Source organism: Cetorhinus maximus, unplaced genomic scaffold (genome assembly GCF_964194155.1).
Source record: "Cetorhinus maximus unplaced genomic scaffold, sCetMax3.hap1.1 HAP1_SCAFFOLD_163, whole genome shotgun sequence".
NCBI classification, from domain to species: Eukaryota; Metazoa; Chordata; class Chondrichthyes; order Lamniformes; family Cetorhinidae; genus Cetorhinus; species Cetorhinus maximus.
The window spans coordinates 166,556-179,696 of record NW_027596151.1 but is presented as its reverse complement, the minus strand read 5'-3'; the positions used below and the strand labels follow the sequence as shown (position 1 = coordinate 179,696).

The 13,141-nt window shown below is 46.0% G+C and overlaps 1 protein-coding gene across 1 annotated transcript in view; it reads right to left on the bottom strand.

Moving 5' to 3' along the window:
• The window catches only part of LOC144672951 (phosphofurin acidic cluster sorting protein 1-like), a gene marked incomplete at its 5' end in the record, with an annotated part of 203,737 nt that extends 199,415 nt beyond the window's left edge, over positions 1-4,322 (bottom strand). The window contains one exon of the mRNA XM_078534956.1: positions 4,255-4,322. Within this exon, the coding sequence (XP_078391082.1) occupies positions 4,255-4,322 (68 nt within the window). The remainder of the gene's footprint in view (positions 1-4,254) is intronic.
• Between the last annotated feature and the right edge of the window lie 8,819 nt (positions 4,323-13,141).

The window sequence follows — 13,141 nt, the reverse complement described above, 5'->3', positions numbered from 1 at the left end:
TCCACCATCGACGCACAGTAGCAGCAGTGTGGACCATCTACAAGATGCATTGCAGAAACTCACCAAGGCTCGTTAAACAGCACCTTCCAAACCCACGACCACTACCATCTAGAAGGACAAGGGCAGCAGATAGATGGGAACACCACCACCTGGAAGTTCCCCTCCAAGCCATTCACCATCCTGACTTGGAGATATATCGTTGTTTCTTCACTGTCGCTGGGTCAAAATCCTGGAACTCCCTCCCTAACAGCACTGTGGATGTACCTAAACTACAGGGACTGCAGCGGTTCAAGAAGACAGACCATAAGACATAAGACATAGGAGCAGAAATTAGGCCATTTGGCCTATCGAGTCTGCTCCGCCATTCAATCATGGCTGAGAGGTTTCTCAACCCCATTCTCCCCGTGAACTTTGATCCCCATACCAATCAAGAATCTATCTATCTTGGTCTTAAATACACTGAATGACCTGGCCTCCACAGCTTTCTGTGGCAATTAATTCCATAGATTCATCACTCTCTGGCTAAAGAAGTTTCTCCTCATCTCTGTTCTAAAAGGTCTTCCCTTTACTCTGGGGCTGTGCTCTTGGGTCCTAGTCTCTCCTACCAATGGAAACATCTTCCTCACATCCACTCTATCCAGGCCTTTCAGTATTCTGTAAGTTTCAATCAGATCCCCCCATATCCTTCTAAACTCCATCGAGTAGAGACCTAGAGTCCTCAAACGTTCCTCATATGTTAAGCCTTTCATTCCTGGGATCGTTCTTGTGAACCTCCTCTGGACCCTCTCCAGGGCCAGAACATCCTTCCTAAGATACGGGGCCCAAAAAGGCAGCTCACCACCACCTTCTCAAGGGCAGTTAGGGGTGGGAAATAAATGCTGGCCCAGCCAGCAACACCCACATCCCATGAATGAATACAAAAAGTCAATCCCATACTGCTGCAAATGTGCATCCATCTCTCTCACCGATTATTTTGCCAAATTAGCTAAAAGCTTCATTCTCAAGTGAACGATGAGTGATATAACAAAACATTTAAATCATCAGCAGTTTGGTAATAGAAAGGGATTATCCACCGTCCATTGTTTCGTGGATCTCCTCAATCAGCTGTATCTTAACGCTGACAAACAGAAAATATCATCAACAGGAGTGCTTACTGAATTTAGCAAAGCATTTGACTGCACAGATCATAACATTGCAATCATCAATGTCCTTTAATTACCAGTGAGCCTGTCATGTGTACACTAGATCTCGGACCTCCTCAACAATCGACCACAACGTGTCTGATACAAATTGAGTAAAGGTAATTCCGGTGATATAACACTACACATTGGACTCTCAAAGGACCCAAATTAGGCCCTGTTATATTTGTAGCGGTTTATTACAACTGAGTGGCTTGCTAAGCCATTAGTCAAAGGACATTTGTGAACCAGATGAGTTTTTACAACAAATGACAAGGGTTACATGGTCATCATTAGACTTTTAATTCCAGATTTCTATTGATTTCAAATTCCACCATCTGCCTTGGCAGGATTCAAACCTGGGTCCCCAGAGCATTACCCTGGGTCTCTGGATCACTAGTCCAATGACAATACCACTATGCCATTGCCTCCCCATGTTGTGTGGCACTACCACCATGCTAAATGGATAAATTTCGAACAGATCTAGCAACTCAAGACTGGGTATCCATGAGGAACTGTGGGCCAGCAGCAGCAGCAGAATTGTACTCAAACACAATCTGTAACCTCATGGCCCGGCATATCCCCCACTCTACCATTACCATCAAGCCAGGGGATCAACTCTGGTTCAACGAAGAGTGCAGGAGGGCATGCCAGGAGCAGCACCAGGCATACCTAAATATGAAGTGTCAACCTGGTGAAGCTATAACACAAGACTACTTGCGTGCCAAACAGCATAAGCAGCAAGTGATAGACAGGGTTAAGCAATCCCACAACCAACGGATCAGATCTAAGCTCTGCAGTCCTGCCACATCCAATTGTGAATGGTGGTGGACAATTAAACAACTCACTGGAGGAGGAGGCTCCACAAATATCCCCATCCTCAATGATGGAGGAGCTCAGGTGCAAAAGATAAGGCTGAAATATTTGCCACAATCGTCAGCCAGAAGTGTCGAGTCGATGATCCATCTCAGTGTCCTCCAGAGGTCCCCAGCATCACACATGCCAGTCTTCAGCCAATTCGATTCACTCCACGTGATGTCAAAAAATGGCTGAAGGCACTGGATACTGCTATGAGCCCTGACAATATTCTGGCAATAGTACTGAAGTCTTGTGCTCCAGAACTTGTCACACCCCTAGCCAAGCTGTTCCAGTACAGCTACAACACTGGCATCTACCTGGCTATTTGGAAAATTGCCCAGGAGTGTCCTGTACACAAAAAGCAGGACAATCCAACCCAGCCAATTACTGCCCCATCAGTTTCCCCTCCATCATCAGTAAAGTAATGGAAGAGGTCATCAACAGTGCTATCAAGCAGTACTTGCTCAGCAATAATCTGCTCAGTGGCTCCCAGTTTGGGTTCCGTCAGGGCCACTCAGCTCCTGACCTCATTACAGCCTTGGTTCAAACATGGACAAAAGAGCTGAACTCCCGAGGTGAGGTGAGAGTGACTGCCCTTAACATCAAGGCAACATTTGACCGAATGTGGCATCAAGGAGCCCTAGCAAAACTGGAGTCAATGGGAATCAGGGGGAAAACTCTCCACTGGTTGGAGTCATACCTAGCACAAAGGAAGATGGTTGTGGTTGTTGGAGGTCAGTCACCTCAGTTCCAGGGCATCACTGCAGGAGTTCCTCAGGGTAGTGTCCTCGACCCAACCATCTTCAGCTGCTTCATCAATGACCTTCCTTCCATCATAAGGTCAGAAGTGGGGATGTTCGCTGATGATTGCACAATGTTCAGCACCATTCGCAACTCCTCAGGTACTGAAGCAGTCCATGTCCAAATGCAGCAAGACCTGGATAAAATCCAGGCTTGGGCTGACAAGTGGCAGGTAACATTTGCACCACACAAGTGTCAGGCAATGACCATCAAAAAGAGAATCCAAACATCGCCCTTTGATGTTCAATGGCATTACCATCACTGAATCTCCCACTATCAACATCCTGGGGGTTACCATTGACCAGACACTGAACTGGACTAGCCATATAAATACTGTGGCTACAAGAGCAGGTCAGGGGCTAGGAATAGTGTGATGAGTAACTCACCTCCTGACTCCCCAAAGCCTGTCCACCATCATAGGTATGCTATGGCCGGGTTGGATCATCACAAGGCATAAGTCAGGAGTGTGATGGAATACTCCCCACTTGCCTGGATCAGTGCAGCTCCCACAACATTCAAGAAGCTTGACACCATCCAGGACAAAGCAGTCGCTTGATTAGCACCACATCCACAAACATTCACTCCCTCCAACACACAGTAGCAACAGTGTGTGTACCATCCAAAAGATGCACTGCACGAATTCACCAAGGCTCCCTAGACAGCACCTTCCAAACCTGTGACCACTACTATCTAGAAGGACAAAGGCAGCAGATAGTTGGGAAAACCGCCACCTAGAAGTTCCCTCCCAAGTCACTCACCATCCTGACTTGGAAATATATCGCCGTTCCTTCACTGTCGCCGGGTCAAAATCCTGGAACTCCCTCCCTAACAGCACTGTGGGTGTACCTACACCACATGGACTGCAGCAGTTCAAGAAGGCAGCTCACCACCACCTTCTCATGAGCAACTAGGGATGGGCAATAAATGCTGGCCCAGCCAGCGAAGCCCGCATCCCATGAAGGAATAAAAAAAAAATATTTCCATCACAAACAATTGATATCACTGCATCCTTAATCGCTATAATTATGTGGATGATCAGGCCCTCATGGGAGTGTAAGAATCAAGGCAACCCATCTCACATGCAAGAGGCATTTACTTCATTGAGTCAGTGGGCAACAGCAAATTACACAAGACTGAAACCCCAAAGGTGCAAGGCTTTGGAATTGTGTTTTGTGCACAACCCTCCTGAACCCCCTCAGCAACTTTGACGATGCTGAGATTGCACAACAAGCGTGTATTAAACTATTAGGAATCTACATTTAAAGTGACCTCAAATGGGATTACCAAGTGTGTGAAATGCTTAAGAGAGAGAAAATAAGACTTCACATGTTACGTCTTCTCAAGCATCACAATGTACCTCAAACTGACCTATTCACTGTCTTTAACAGTTACATAAGATCCATTAATGAATACTCACAGCTGCTTTGGAATGCTGGATTTCTCAAAGAGCATGGGAACAAGCTCAAAAGCATTCAGAAATGAGCACTGAAAGGTAACGCATACCAACGTTACTCTGACACAATCAAACGACTGTTTAAAATGCTGAAAGGCGGAAAAAGCTCTGTCTGGACTTCACTGGAAAACTCTTGAATCCCACCTCGCATTGCCACTATCTCTTGCCACAAGCACATGAAAGTAAATGCGATGGAATCAAGGAGAAAAGACATCATTCCACAAATAAGATATAGAACGAATAGACTATGAGACAGCCCAAACCTTTACTTTATAAATTTCATAAACAGGATAAACTTTTGACAAGGTCCCGCATGGGAGAATGGTCAAGAAGGTAAGAGCCCATGGGATCCAGGGCAATTTGGTAAATTGGATCTAAAACTGGCTTAGTGGCAGGAGGCAGAGGGTGATGGTCGAGGGGTGTTTTTGTGACTGGATGCCTGTGACGAGTGGTGTACCGCAGGGATCGGTGCTGGGACCGTTGCTGTTTGTGGTGTACATTAATGATTCAGATGTGATATAAGAGGTATGATCAGTAAGTTCGCAGATGGCACGAAAATTAGTGGTGTCGTAAACAGTGAGGAGGAAAGCCTTAGATGACAGGACGATATAGTTGGGCTGGTAAGATGGGCAATGGAATTTAATCCTGAGAAGTGTGAGGTGATGCATTTTGGGAGGACTAACACAGCAAGGGAATACACAATGAATGGTAGGACCCTAGGAAGTACAGATGATCAGAGGGACCTTGGTGTACATGTCCATAGATCCCTGAAGGCAGCAGCAGAGTGGTTAAGAAGGCATATGGGATATTTGTCTTTATTAGCCGAGGCATAGAATATAAGGGCAGGGAGGTTATATTGGAACTGTATAAAACACTAGTTAGGCCACAGCTAGAGTACTGCATGCAGTTCTGGTTACCACACTATAGGAAGGATGCGATTGCACTGGAGAGGGTGCAGAGGAGATTCACCAGGATGTTGCCTGGGCTGGAGTGTTTCAGCTATGAAGAGAAACTGGATAGGCTGGGGTTGTTTTCCTTAGAGCAGAGAAGGCTGAGGAGGGAACCTGATACAAAATTATGAGGGGCAGAGATAGGGTAGATAAGAAACATTTCGCCTTAGTGGAGGTGTCAATAACCAGGGGCATAGATTTAAGGTAAGAGACAGGAGGTTTAGAGGGGACTTGAGGAAAAGGTTGAGGGTGGTTGGAATCTGGAACACACTGTCTGAGGGGATGGTAGAGGCAGGAATCCTCACAACATTTAAGGAGTATTTAGATGAGCATTTTAAATGCCATAGCATACAGGGCCACGGGCCAAGTGCTGGAAAATGGGATTAGAATAGATAGGTACTTGCTGGCTGGCAGAGACGCAATGTGCTGAAGGGCCTGTTTCTGTGCTGTATAACTCTATGAAAATGTAGATAATTGAGAATTTAATGAACTCAACCTGACAACATGTGCTCTGTGAACTTTAATACAAAATGCAGAGTGCAATATCCTTTCCTTCCTATTCTGTAAATTAAGCAAACTTGTATCTTACACCATATTGTAATTATTGGCATACTGAAATGTTCATAACTGTGCAATCCTTTTATTATTTTATGCTTAATTTTTATTTTAATGATTGCCTATAACTATGTTAGGAATTATGAATACTTTATCTGCGTCATTATCACAATTCGGCACATGCCGCCCTGAGACTGGTGTTTCAATGAACCAGTTTTCGATCTACATCACATTGTTCACTTCCCATTCGAACCTGGGAATGATCTAATAAATTTCCTGATGCTGCACATTTTAGATGACTGCTCTAATCCCTGACAGTGTAATTTTTGTAAAACTCATTCTGTCTTGACTTGTAGCACAATGACACAGACATGGTAACTATTTACTCTGGGATCTACAAAACAGGAGTTAGATCCTTTCAATTTTATGCTCTCTTGTAGTAAGGACATTGACTGTTGTTGGGGTGCAGTGGAACAAGCACTAACAATCCATTAGTTCTCATTCAGTGCCTAGAAATATGCCTGCAGCCTATTCGACTGAGACAGATGAATCCCAATCCTCTCCATCAACTGGAATCTTTACACGTGCATTTTCTAGTCGGAGTTATGAAATAGCAATAAGGAGCAAGAACTCTGGATGGGTATCCTCCCCTCATTTTTCAATGTGACATCATCAATACAACAATATCACAGATCATTACTTCAGCTTTCCAATTATGGGGCTTTTCTGTGTTAACCTAATTACTAGCTGATAAATTATTGAGCTGCTGGTGCAGAGAGAGGGATAGCTTGAGAATTTGCTGCTGCTTTGATTACTGTCCTTGTCTCCGGGAGAGACATTATGTTGAAAAATATTAACAGGCAGTTAGAACCCATCAATTAACCAGCTGCAAGGAAAACAACAAAATGTTCCCAAATGGAATTACAGACACAATTTATGACAGTATTGAAGAGGATAAAGTTCCGAGCAAATCAAACACAATACAACCTGATCCAGACATGGACACAAGGATGACAGTAAATTTCAGAGGAGACCTGACAATAATTGTCTCTGACATCAAGGCTGAAGGCACAGCACCAACAGCAGAGCAACTGAAATCAGGGACGCTCAAGAAGCCAGACTTAGAGGACCACAGAAATCTCGATAAGGCTGTAAGAGGTTATAGAGATAAGGAGGGGTGAGACCATGGAGGGATTTGAAAACAGGATGAGGATTTTAAAATCAAGGTGTCAATATAGGTCAGCAAGCAGAGTGGTGATGTGAATGGAACTTGGTGTGATTGAGGCCATGAACTGCAGAGTTTTGGAAGACGTCAAGTTTACAGAGGGTGGAATGTGGGAGGCCAGCCTAGTGGGAACAAAAGCATGAATGAGGGCTCCAACAGCAGATGAGCTGAGACAGGGTAGATGGTGGGGAGTTTGACAATGCTATGGAGGTGGAAATAGGCAGTCTCAGTGATGGCACAGCTATGTGGTAGAAAGCTCTTCTCTGGGTTTAAAAAGGAAGTCAAAGGTTATTGGGTAGAATGTGGAGTTGAGGCCACAATCAGATCAGCCATGATCTTATCGAACAGTGAGGCAAGCTCAAGGGGCCGAATGGCCTAATCCTGCTCCTAATTTATATGTTCATATGTCCATGCGTAGCATGACACCAAGATGGTTAAATATGACACCAAGGTTGTGAACAGTCTAGTTCACTGTCAGACAATTGCTTGGGAAATGGATGGAGTTGGTGGATAGGAAACAGTGTTTGTGGCAGGGACCAAAGACAATTTCTTCAGACTCCCCAATTTTTAATTGGGTGAAGTTTCTGCTCATCCAGTGCTGGATGTCCAATAAGCAGTGTGATAATTTAGAGACAGTGGAAGAGTCGAGAGAGATGATGGCGAGGTGGAGCTGAGTGTCATCAGGGTACACATGAAAACCAATACTGTGTTTTCAGATGATGTCACCATGGGACAGCATGTAAATGAGAAATAGAAGGGGACCAAGGATTGATCCTTGGGGGACATCAGACATAACTGTGCAGGAGTGGGAAGAATAGCCGCTGCAAGTGATAGTCTAGCCTAAGACAGTGAAGCAGTCACTGTTGTTTTGTAAAGTGTGTGTGCCTAGCTGTGTATGCAGTCCCACCCAGCTGGATGCTAGTGGAGAGGTATTGGAGGAGGATAGTGTGGTCAAACATGTCAAAGACTGCAGACAGGTATAGAAGGACGAGGAGGGGTAGATTTGCTTTGTCACAATGACATAGGATGTCACTTATGATTTTGATCCCTCCAGCAAATTGTAGTGAGTAGGGACAGTCACATAGAAATATTTTTTTTTAATTTGTTCATGCGATGTGGGCATCACTTCCTAGGCCAGCATTTATTGCCCAACCTTCCCTAAAGGACATTAGTGAACCAGATGGGTTTATACAACAATCGACAATGTTTTCATGGTCATCAATTCCAGATTTTTAAAATTAAATTCAAATTGCACCATCTGCCGTGGTGGAATTTGAACCCGGGTCCCCAGAGCATTACCCTGAATATCTGGAGGATGAGTCCAGTGACAATACCACGATGCCACTGTCCCCCCATAACGTGCATAAAATCGCTGCCAGTCACTCATAGCAGTGTGTAGTCTCCAGGCCTGACTGATGGGCAACAAGTTCCCCAATCATGTCCATTGTAGCTAAGAATATTGCTGTCATTATATGCAGCCAAGACCAAGAGAATGGGGACTAATTACATTGTTAATATCATTGTTACTATCAATGAGAGTTACTGCCCTTGACATCAAGGCCACATTTGACCAAGTGTGACTCTAGGAGCCCTATCAAAACTGGAGTCAATGGGAATCAGGGGGAAAACTCTCCGCTGGTTGGAGTCATACCTAGCACAAAGGGAGATGGTTGTGGTTGTTGGAGGTCAGTCATCTCAGCTCCAGGACATCACTGCAGGAGTTCCTCAGGGTAGTGTCCTCGGCCCAACCACCTTCAGCTGCTTCCTCAATGACCTTCCTTCCATCATAAGGTCAGAAGTGGGGATGTTCGCTGATGATTGCACAATGTTCAGCACCTTTCGTGACTCCTCAGATACTGAACTCCATGTCCAAATGCAGCAAAACCTGGACAACATTCAGGCTTGGGCTGATAAGTGGCAACTAACATTCATGCCACAAAAGTGCCAGACAATGATCATCTCCAACAAGATGGGAATGTAACCATCTCCCCTTGACATTCGATGGTATTACCATCGCTGAATCTTCCATTATCAAAATCCTGGGGGTTAGCATTGACCAGAAACTGAACTGGACTAGCCATATAAATACTGTGGCTACAAGAGCAGGTCAGAGGCTAGGAATCGTGCGATGAGTAACTCACCTCCTGTCTCCTCAAAGCCTGTCCACCATCTACAAGGGACAAGTCAGGAATTTGATGGAATATTCCCCACTTGCCTGGATGAGTGCAGTTCCAACAACACTCAATAAGCTTGACACGGTCCAGGACAAAGCAGCTCGCTTGATTGGTACCCCATCCACCACCTTCAAAATTCACTTCCTTCACTACTGACGCACAGTAGCAGCAGTCTGTACCATCAACAAGTTGCACTGCAGCAACTCACCAAGGCTCCTTAGACAACACCTTCCAAACCTGTGATCTCTACCATCTGGAAGGACAAGGGCAGCAGATAGTTCGGAACACCACCACATGGAAGTTCCCCTCCAAGTCACTCACCATCCTGACCTGCAAATATATCACCGTTCCTTCACTGTCGCTGGGTCAAAATCCTGGAATTCCCTTCCTAACAGCACTGTGGGTGTACCTGCACCACATGGACTGCAGCGGTTCAAGGAGGCAGCTCACCACCACCTTCTCAAGGGCAATTAGAGACGGGCAATAACTGCTGTTCTAGGCAGTGATGCCCACATTCCATGAATGAATAAATTTTAAAAAATCTTTGGCCTCTTGTGCGTCCCTGATTTCAATCACCCCAGAGCTGATGGCTGTGTCTTCAGGTACCTAGGCCTCTGGAATTCTCTGGCTAAATCTCTCCATCTACCGCTCCTGTGCCCTTTAAAGTCTAGGTCCTTGACCATAAGGACATAACAAATAGGACGAGCGCAAGCTACAGGGTTCCTCAACCCTGCTCTGCTGTTCAATAATGTCATGGTTGATCTTCTACCTCGACTGTACTTCCCTAACCTATCCCCATTTCTTTTCATTTTTGCAATATGAGTACCATTGACAAGGCAAGCACTTATTGCCCATCCTTAATTGCGCTTGAAAAAATGGTGGTGAGCCGCATTCTTGAACCACTACAGTCCCTTGTAAGATCCCCTTACGATGTCAAAATTTACTTGGTGATACTCTTGTGAAGCCTCTTGGCAAGTTTTACTTCGTCAAAGGTGCTTTGTAAATGCAAGTTGTGCTGCAGTTGAAATGGTGCTGCCAGGGGAAGAGCTGGATAGCAGCTGCTTTGATAGTGTGAGCTTGCCACAATCAGCAGCACACTGATGCCATCAGCAGCAAGTTCCTCATATAAATGATGATCAACAGGTATATGGTTGCAATCACAATCCTATCAGTTGGAAGTTGTTAAAAATTTATGATTTACAGCAGTGGCTTATGCCTGACAGGCGATCCTGTTTAAACAGGCAATTGTGTTCTAAACAAATCCTTATCATTCATTCATTGCATCCTACAGTAGCAGATTTCATTGGCTGTTCTTTGATGCTGCATTGTTAATGCAATTCAGCAGTGAAATGACAATAATAAAAAAACTATTTACTGAGCAACCTTCACCTTGCGCTTTGTGTTTGTACAAGGAAGCAAAATCTGTCTGCTTGAAACTGAGTTAATATTTGCATAAGTTTCAACAGCGCTGAATGATTTGTGATTATCGGTAGCACTGTGCTTTGGAAAGGCTGCCACAATCAGGGGAATACCATGAACCTCAGAAGTGAAGGCAAATGGTGTGTATCAGTGACAGGGGATAAGACAATCAGCAAAATATTATGCTGCAAATGAGTGAGCCTGAGCATCTGCCAATCTACCCCACCACCAAACTATGGTGGAGTGAGAGTGGCACATCATAGGAATGGGAAGCCCAACCCTGCCAGGATATTTCAGGGCAGGATATTAAATCAATCAGGCAGGTAGTGATGCCAGTATCAGTGCCTCTGGGGCAAAACGCATTGCTTGAAAAACAAGTGGGATCCAGCTTAAAAGCAGTTTTCAAATTAGCTTCCTTTAGACAAGGCCCAATTTAAAGATGGTAGGCTTCTAACTTCTGGTCTTTTTCTGGCCCACGATCCCCAGCTTGAATAGAACATTCTTGAGGGCCTCATTTACTGAACCGGGCACCAATGCATTGCCAATGGGGGTTAGGAGATGGCACCTCTGACAGCTGGAAACCAAACTTACAGAGGGCAGATAGAAGCTTCCTCCTGTTCCTGACGCCACAGAGAAAACACTTAAACTGACCTTTGGGCAGCAGACCTGCTTTGCCTGCAATTTGTGAAAGGTCAGACTGATGCCTCAGGTAGGCGTCTGAACAGAACAAATAGGACGAGTGCGAGCCACAGGGTTCCTCAACCCTGCGCTGCCTTTCAACAATGTCATGGTTGATCCTCTACCTCAACTGCACTTCCCTGACCTATCCCCATTTCTTTTCATTGGCAAGGCCAGCACTTGCTCTCTCCTGCCGCTCCACTCCTCCAATGCTGGGGTATTTAAAGCCTTTCCCTGTTGACTTCAGCCCTCAGCCCCACTGCACTATGATCTCTGGTCTCAGATACTAATAATTCAGCATTCCCAAAGTAAACTGTTAATGTTAAACTTCTTAGAGTTGACAAAGCAAAATCACAAATGCTGAAAACCTGACAGAGAAATAGAAAATGTTGAAAAGACGCAACAACAGGCCCCTCAGCATCTAAGACAAGAAAAGGAAGGCTAAGATTTCAGGTCCAACAGCAACTTCCTTTGATTTAGTGCTTTTGATGTAGAATCTCAAAGTGCTTTACAGAGGAAAAAGAGCAAAAGTATGATGCCAAGTTATAGTGGAGAGATGTGAAAGGAGACAGGGAGAGAAGAAGGGATGTCGAGTGAATTCCAGAGACTGATGCGGCTGAAGGGCCTACGACCAATGTTAGGGTGAAGGACGCACTCCGAAGAAAGTTGTCTGTGACAAGGAGCAGCTTTCCCAAGTGTCAACCTTGGCTCAGAGAGCTGCACTTCTCTCAAATCCTACTCCTGAGAACTGAGCCCATAATCCAGGCTTATGGCCTGAGCTTACAATCATTTTGAGGAAATGCTGCACTGTCAGAGGGTCAGCACTGAGGCAGTGCTGCACTGTCGGAGTGTCAGTACTGAGGGAGTGCTGCACTGTCGGAGGGTCAGTACTGAGGGAGCGCTACACTGCCAGAGGGTCAGTACTGAGGGAGTGCTACACTGCCAGAGGGTCAGTACTGAGGGAGTACTGCACTGTCGGAGGGTCAGTACTGAGGGAGTGCCGCACTGTCAGAGGGTCAGTACTGAGGGAGTGCTACACTGCCAGAGGGTCAGTGCTGAGGGAGTGCCGCACTGTCGGAGGGTCAGTACTGATGGTGTACTGCACTGTCAGAGGGTCAGTACTGAGGGAGTGCTGCACTGTCAGAGGGTCAGTACTGAGGGAGTGCTGCACTGTCAGAGGGTCAGTACTGAGGGAGTGCTGCACTGTCAGAGGGTCAGTACTGAGGGAGTGCGGCACTGTCAGAGGGTCAGTACTGAGGGAGTGCCACACTGTCGGAGGGTCAGTACTGATGGTGTACTGCACTGTCAGAGGGTCAGTACTGAGGGAGTGCTGCACTGTCAGAGGGTCAGTACTGAGGGAGTGCTGCACTGTCAGAGGGTCAGTACTGAGGGAGTGCTGCACTGTCAGAGGGTCAGTACTGAGGGAGCGCTATACCGCCAGAGGTTTAATACTGAGGGAGTGCTGCACTGTCAGAGGGTCAGTACTGATGGTGTACTGCACTGTCAGAGGGTCAGTACTGAGGGAGTGCTGCACTGTCAGAGGGTCAGTACTGAGGCAGTGCTTCACTGTCGGAGGGTCAGTACTGATGGTGTACTGCACTGTCAGAGGCTCAGTAATGAGGGAGTGCTGCACTGTCGGAGGGTCAGTACTGAGGGAGCGCTACACTGCCAGAGGGTTAGTACTGAGGGAGTGCTGCACTGTTGGAGGGTCAGTACCGAGGGAGCGCTACACTGCCAGAGGGTTAGTACTGAGGGAGTGCTGCACTGTCAGAGGGTCAGTACTGAGGGAGTGCTGCACTGTCAGAGGGTCAGTACTGAGGGAGTGCTGCACTGTCAGAGGGTCAGTACTG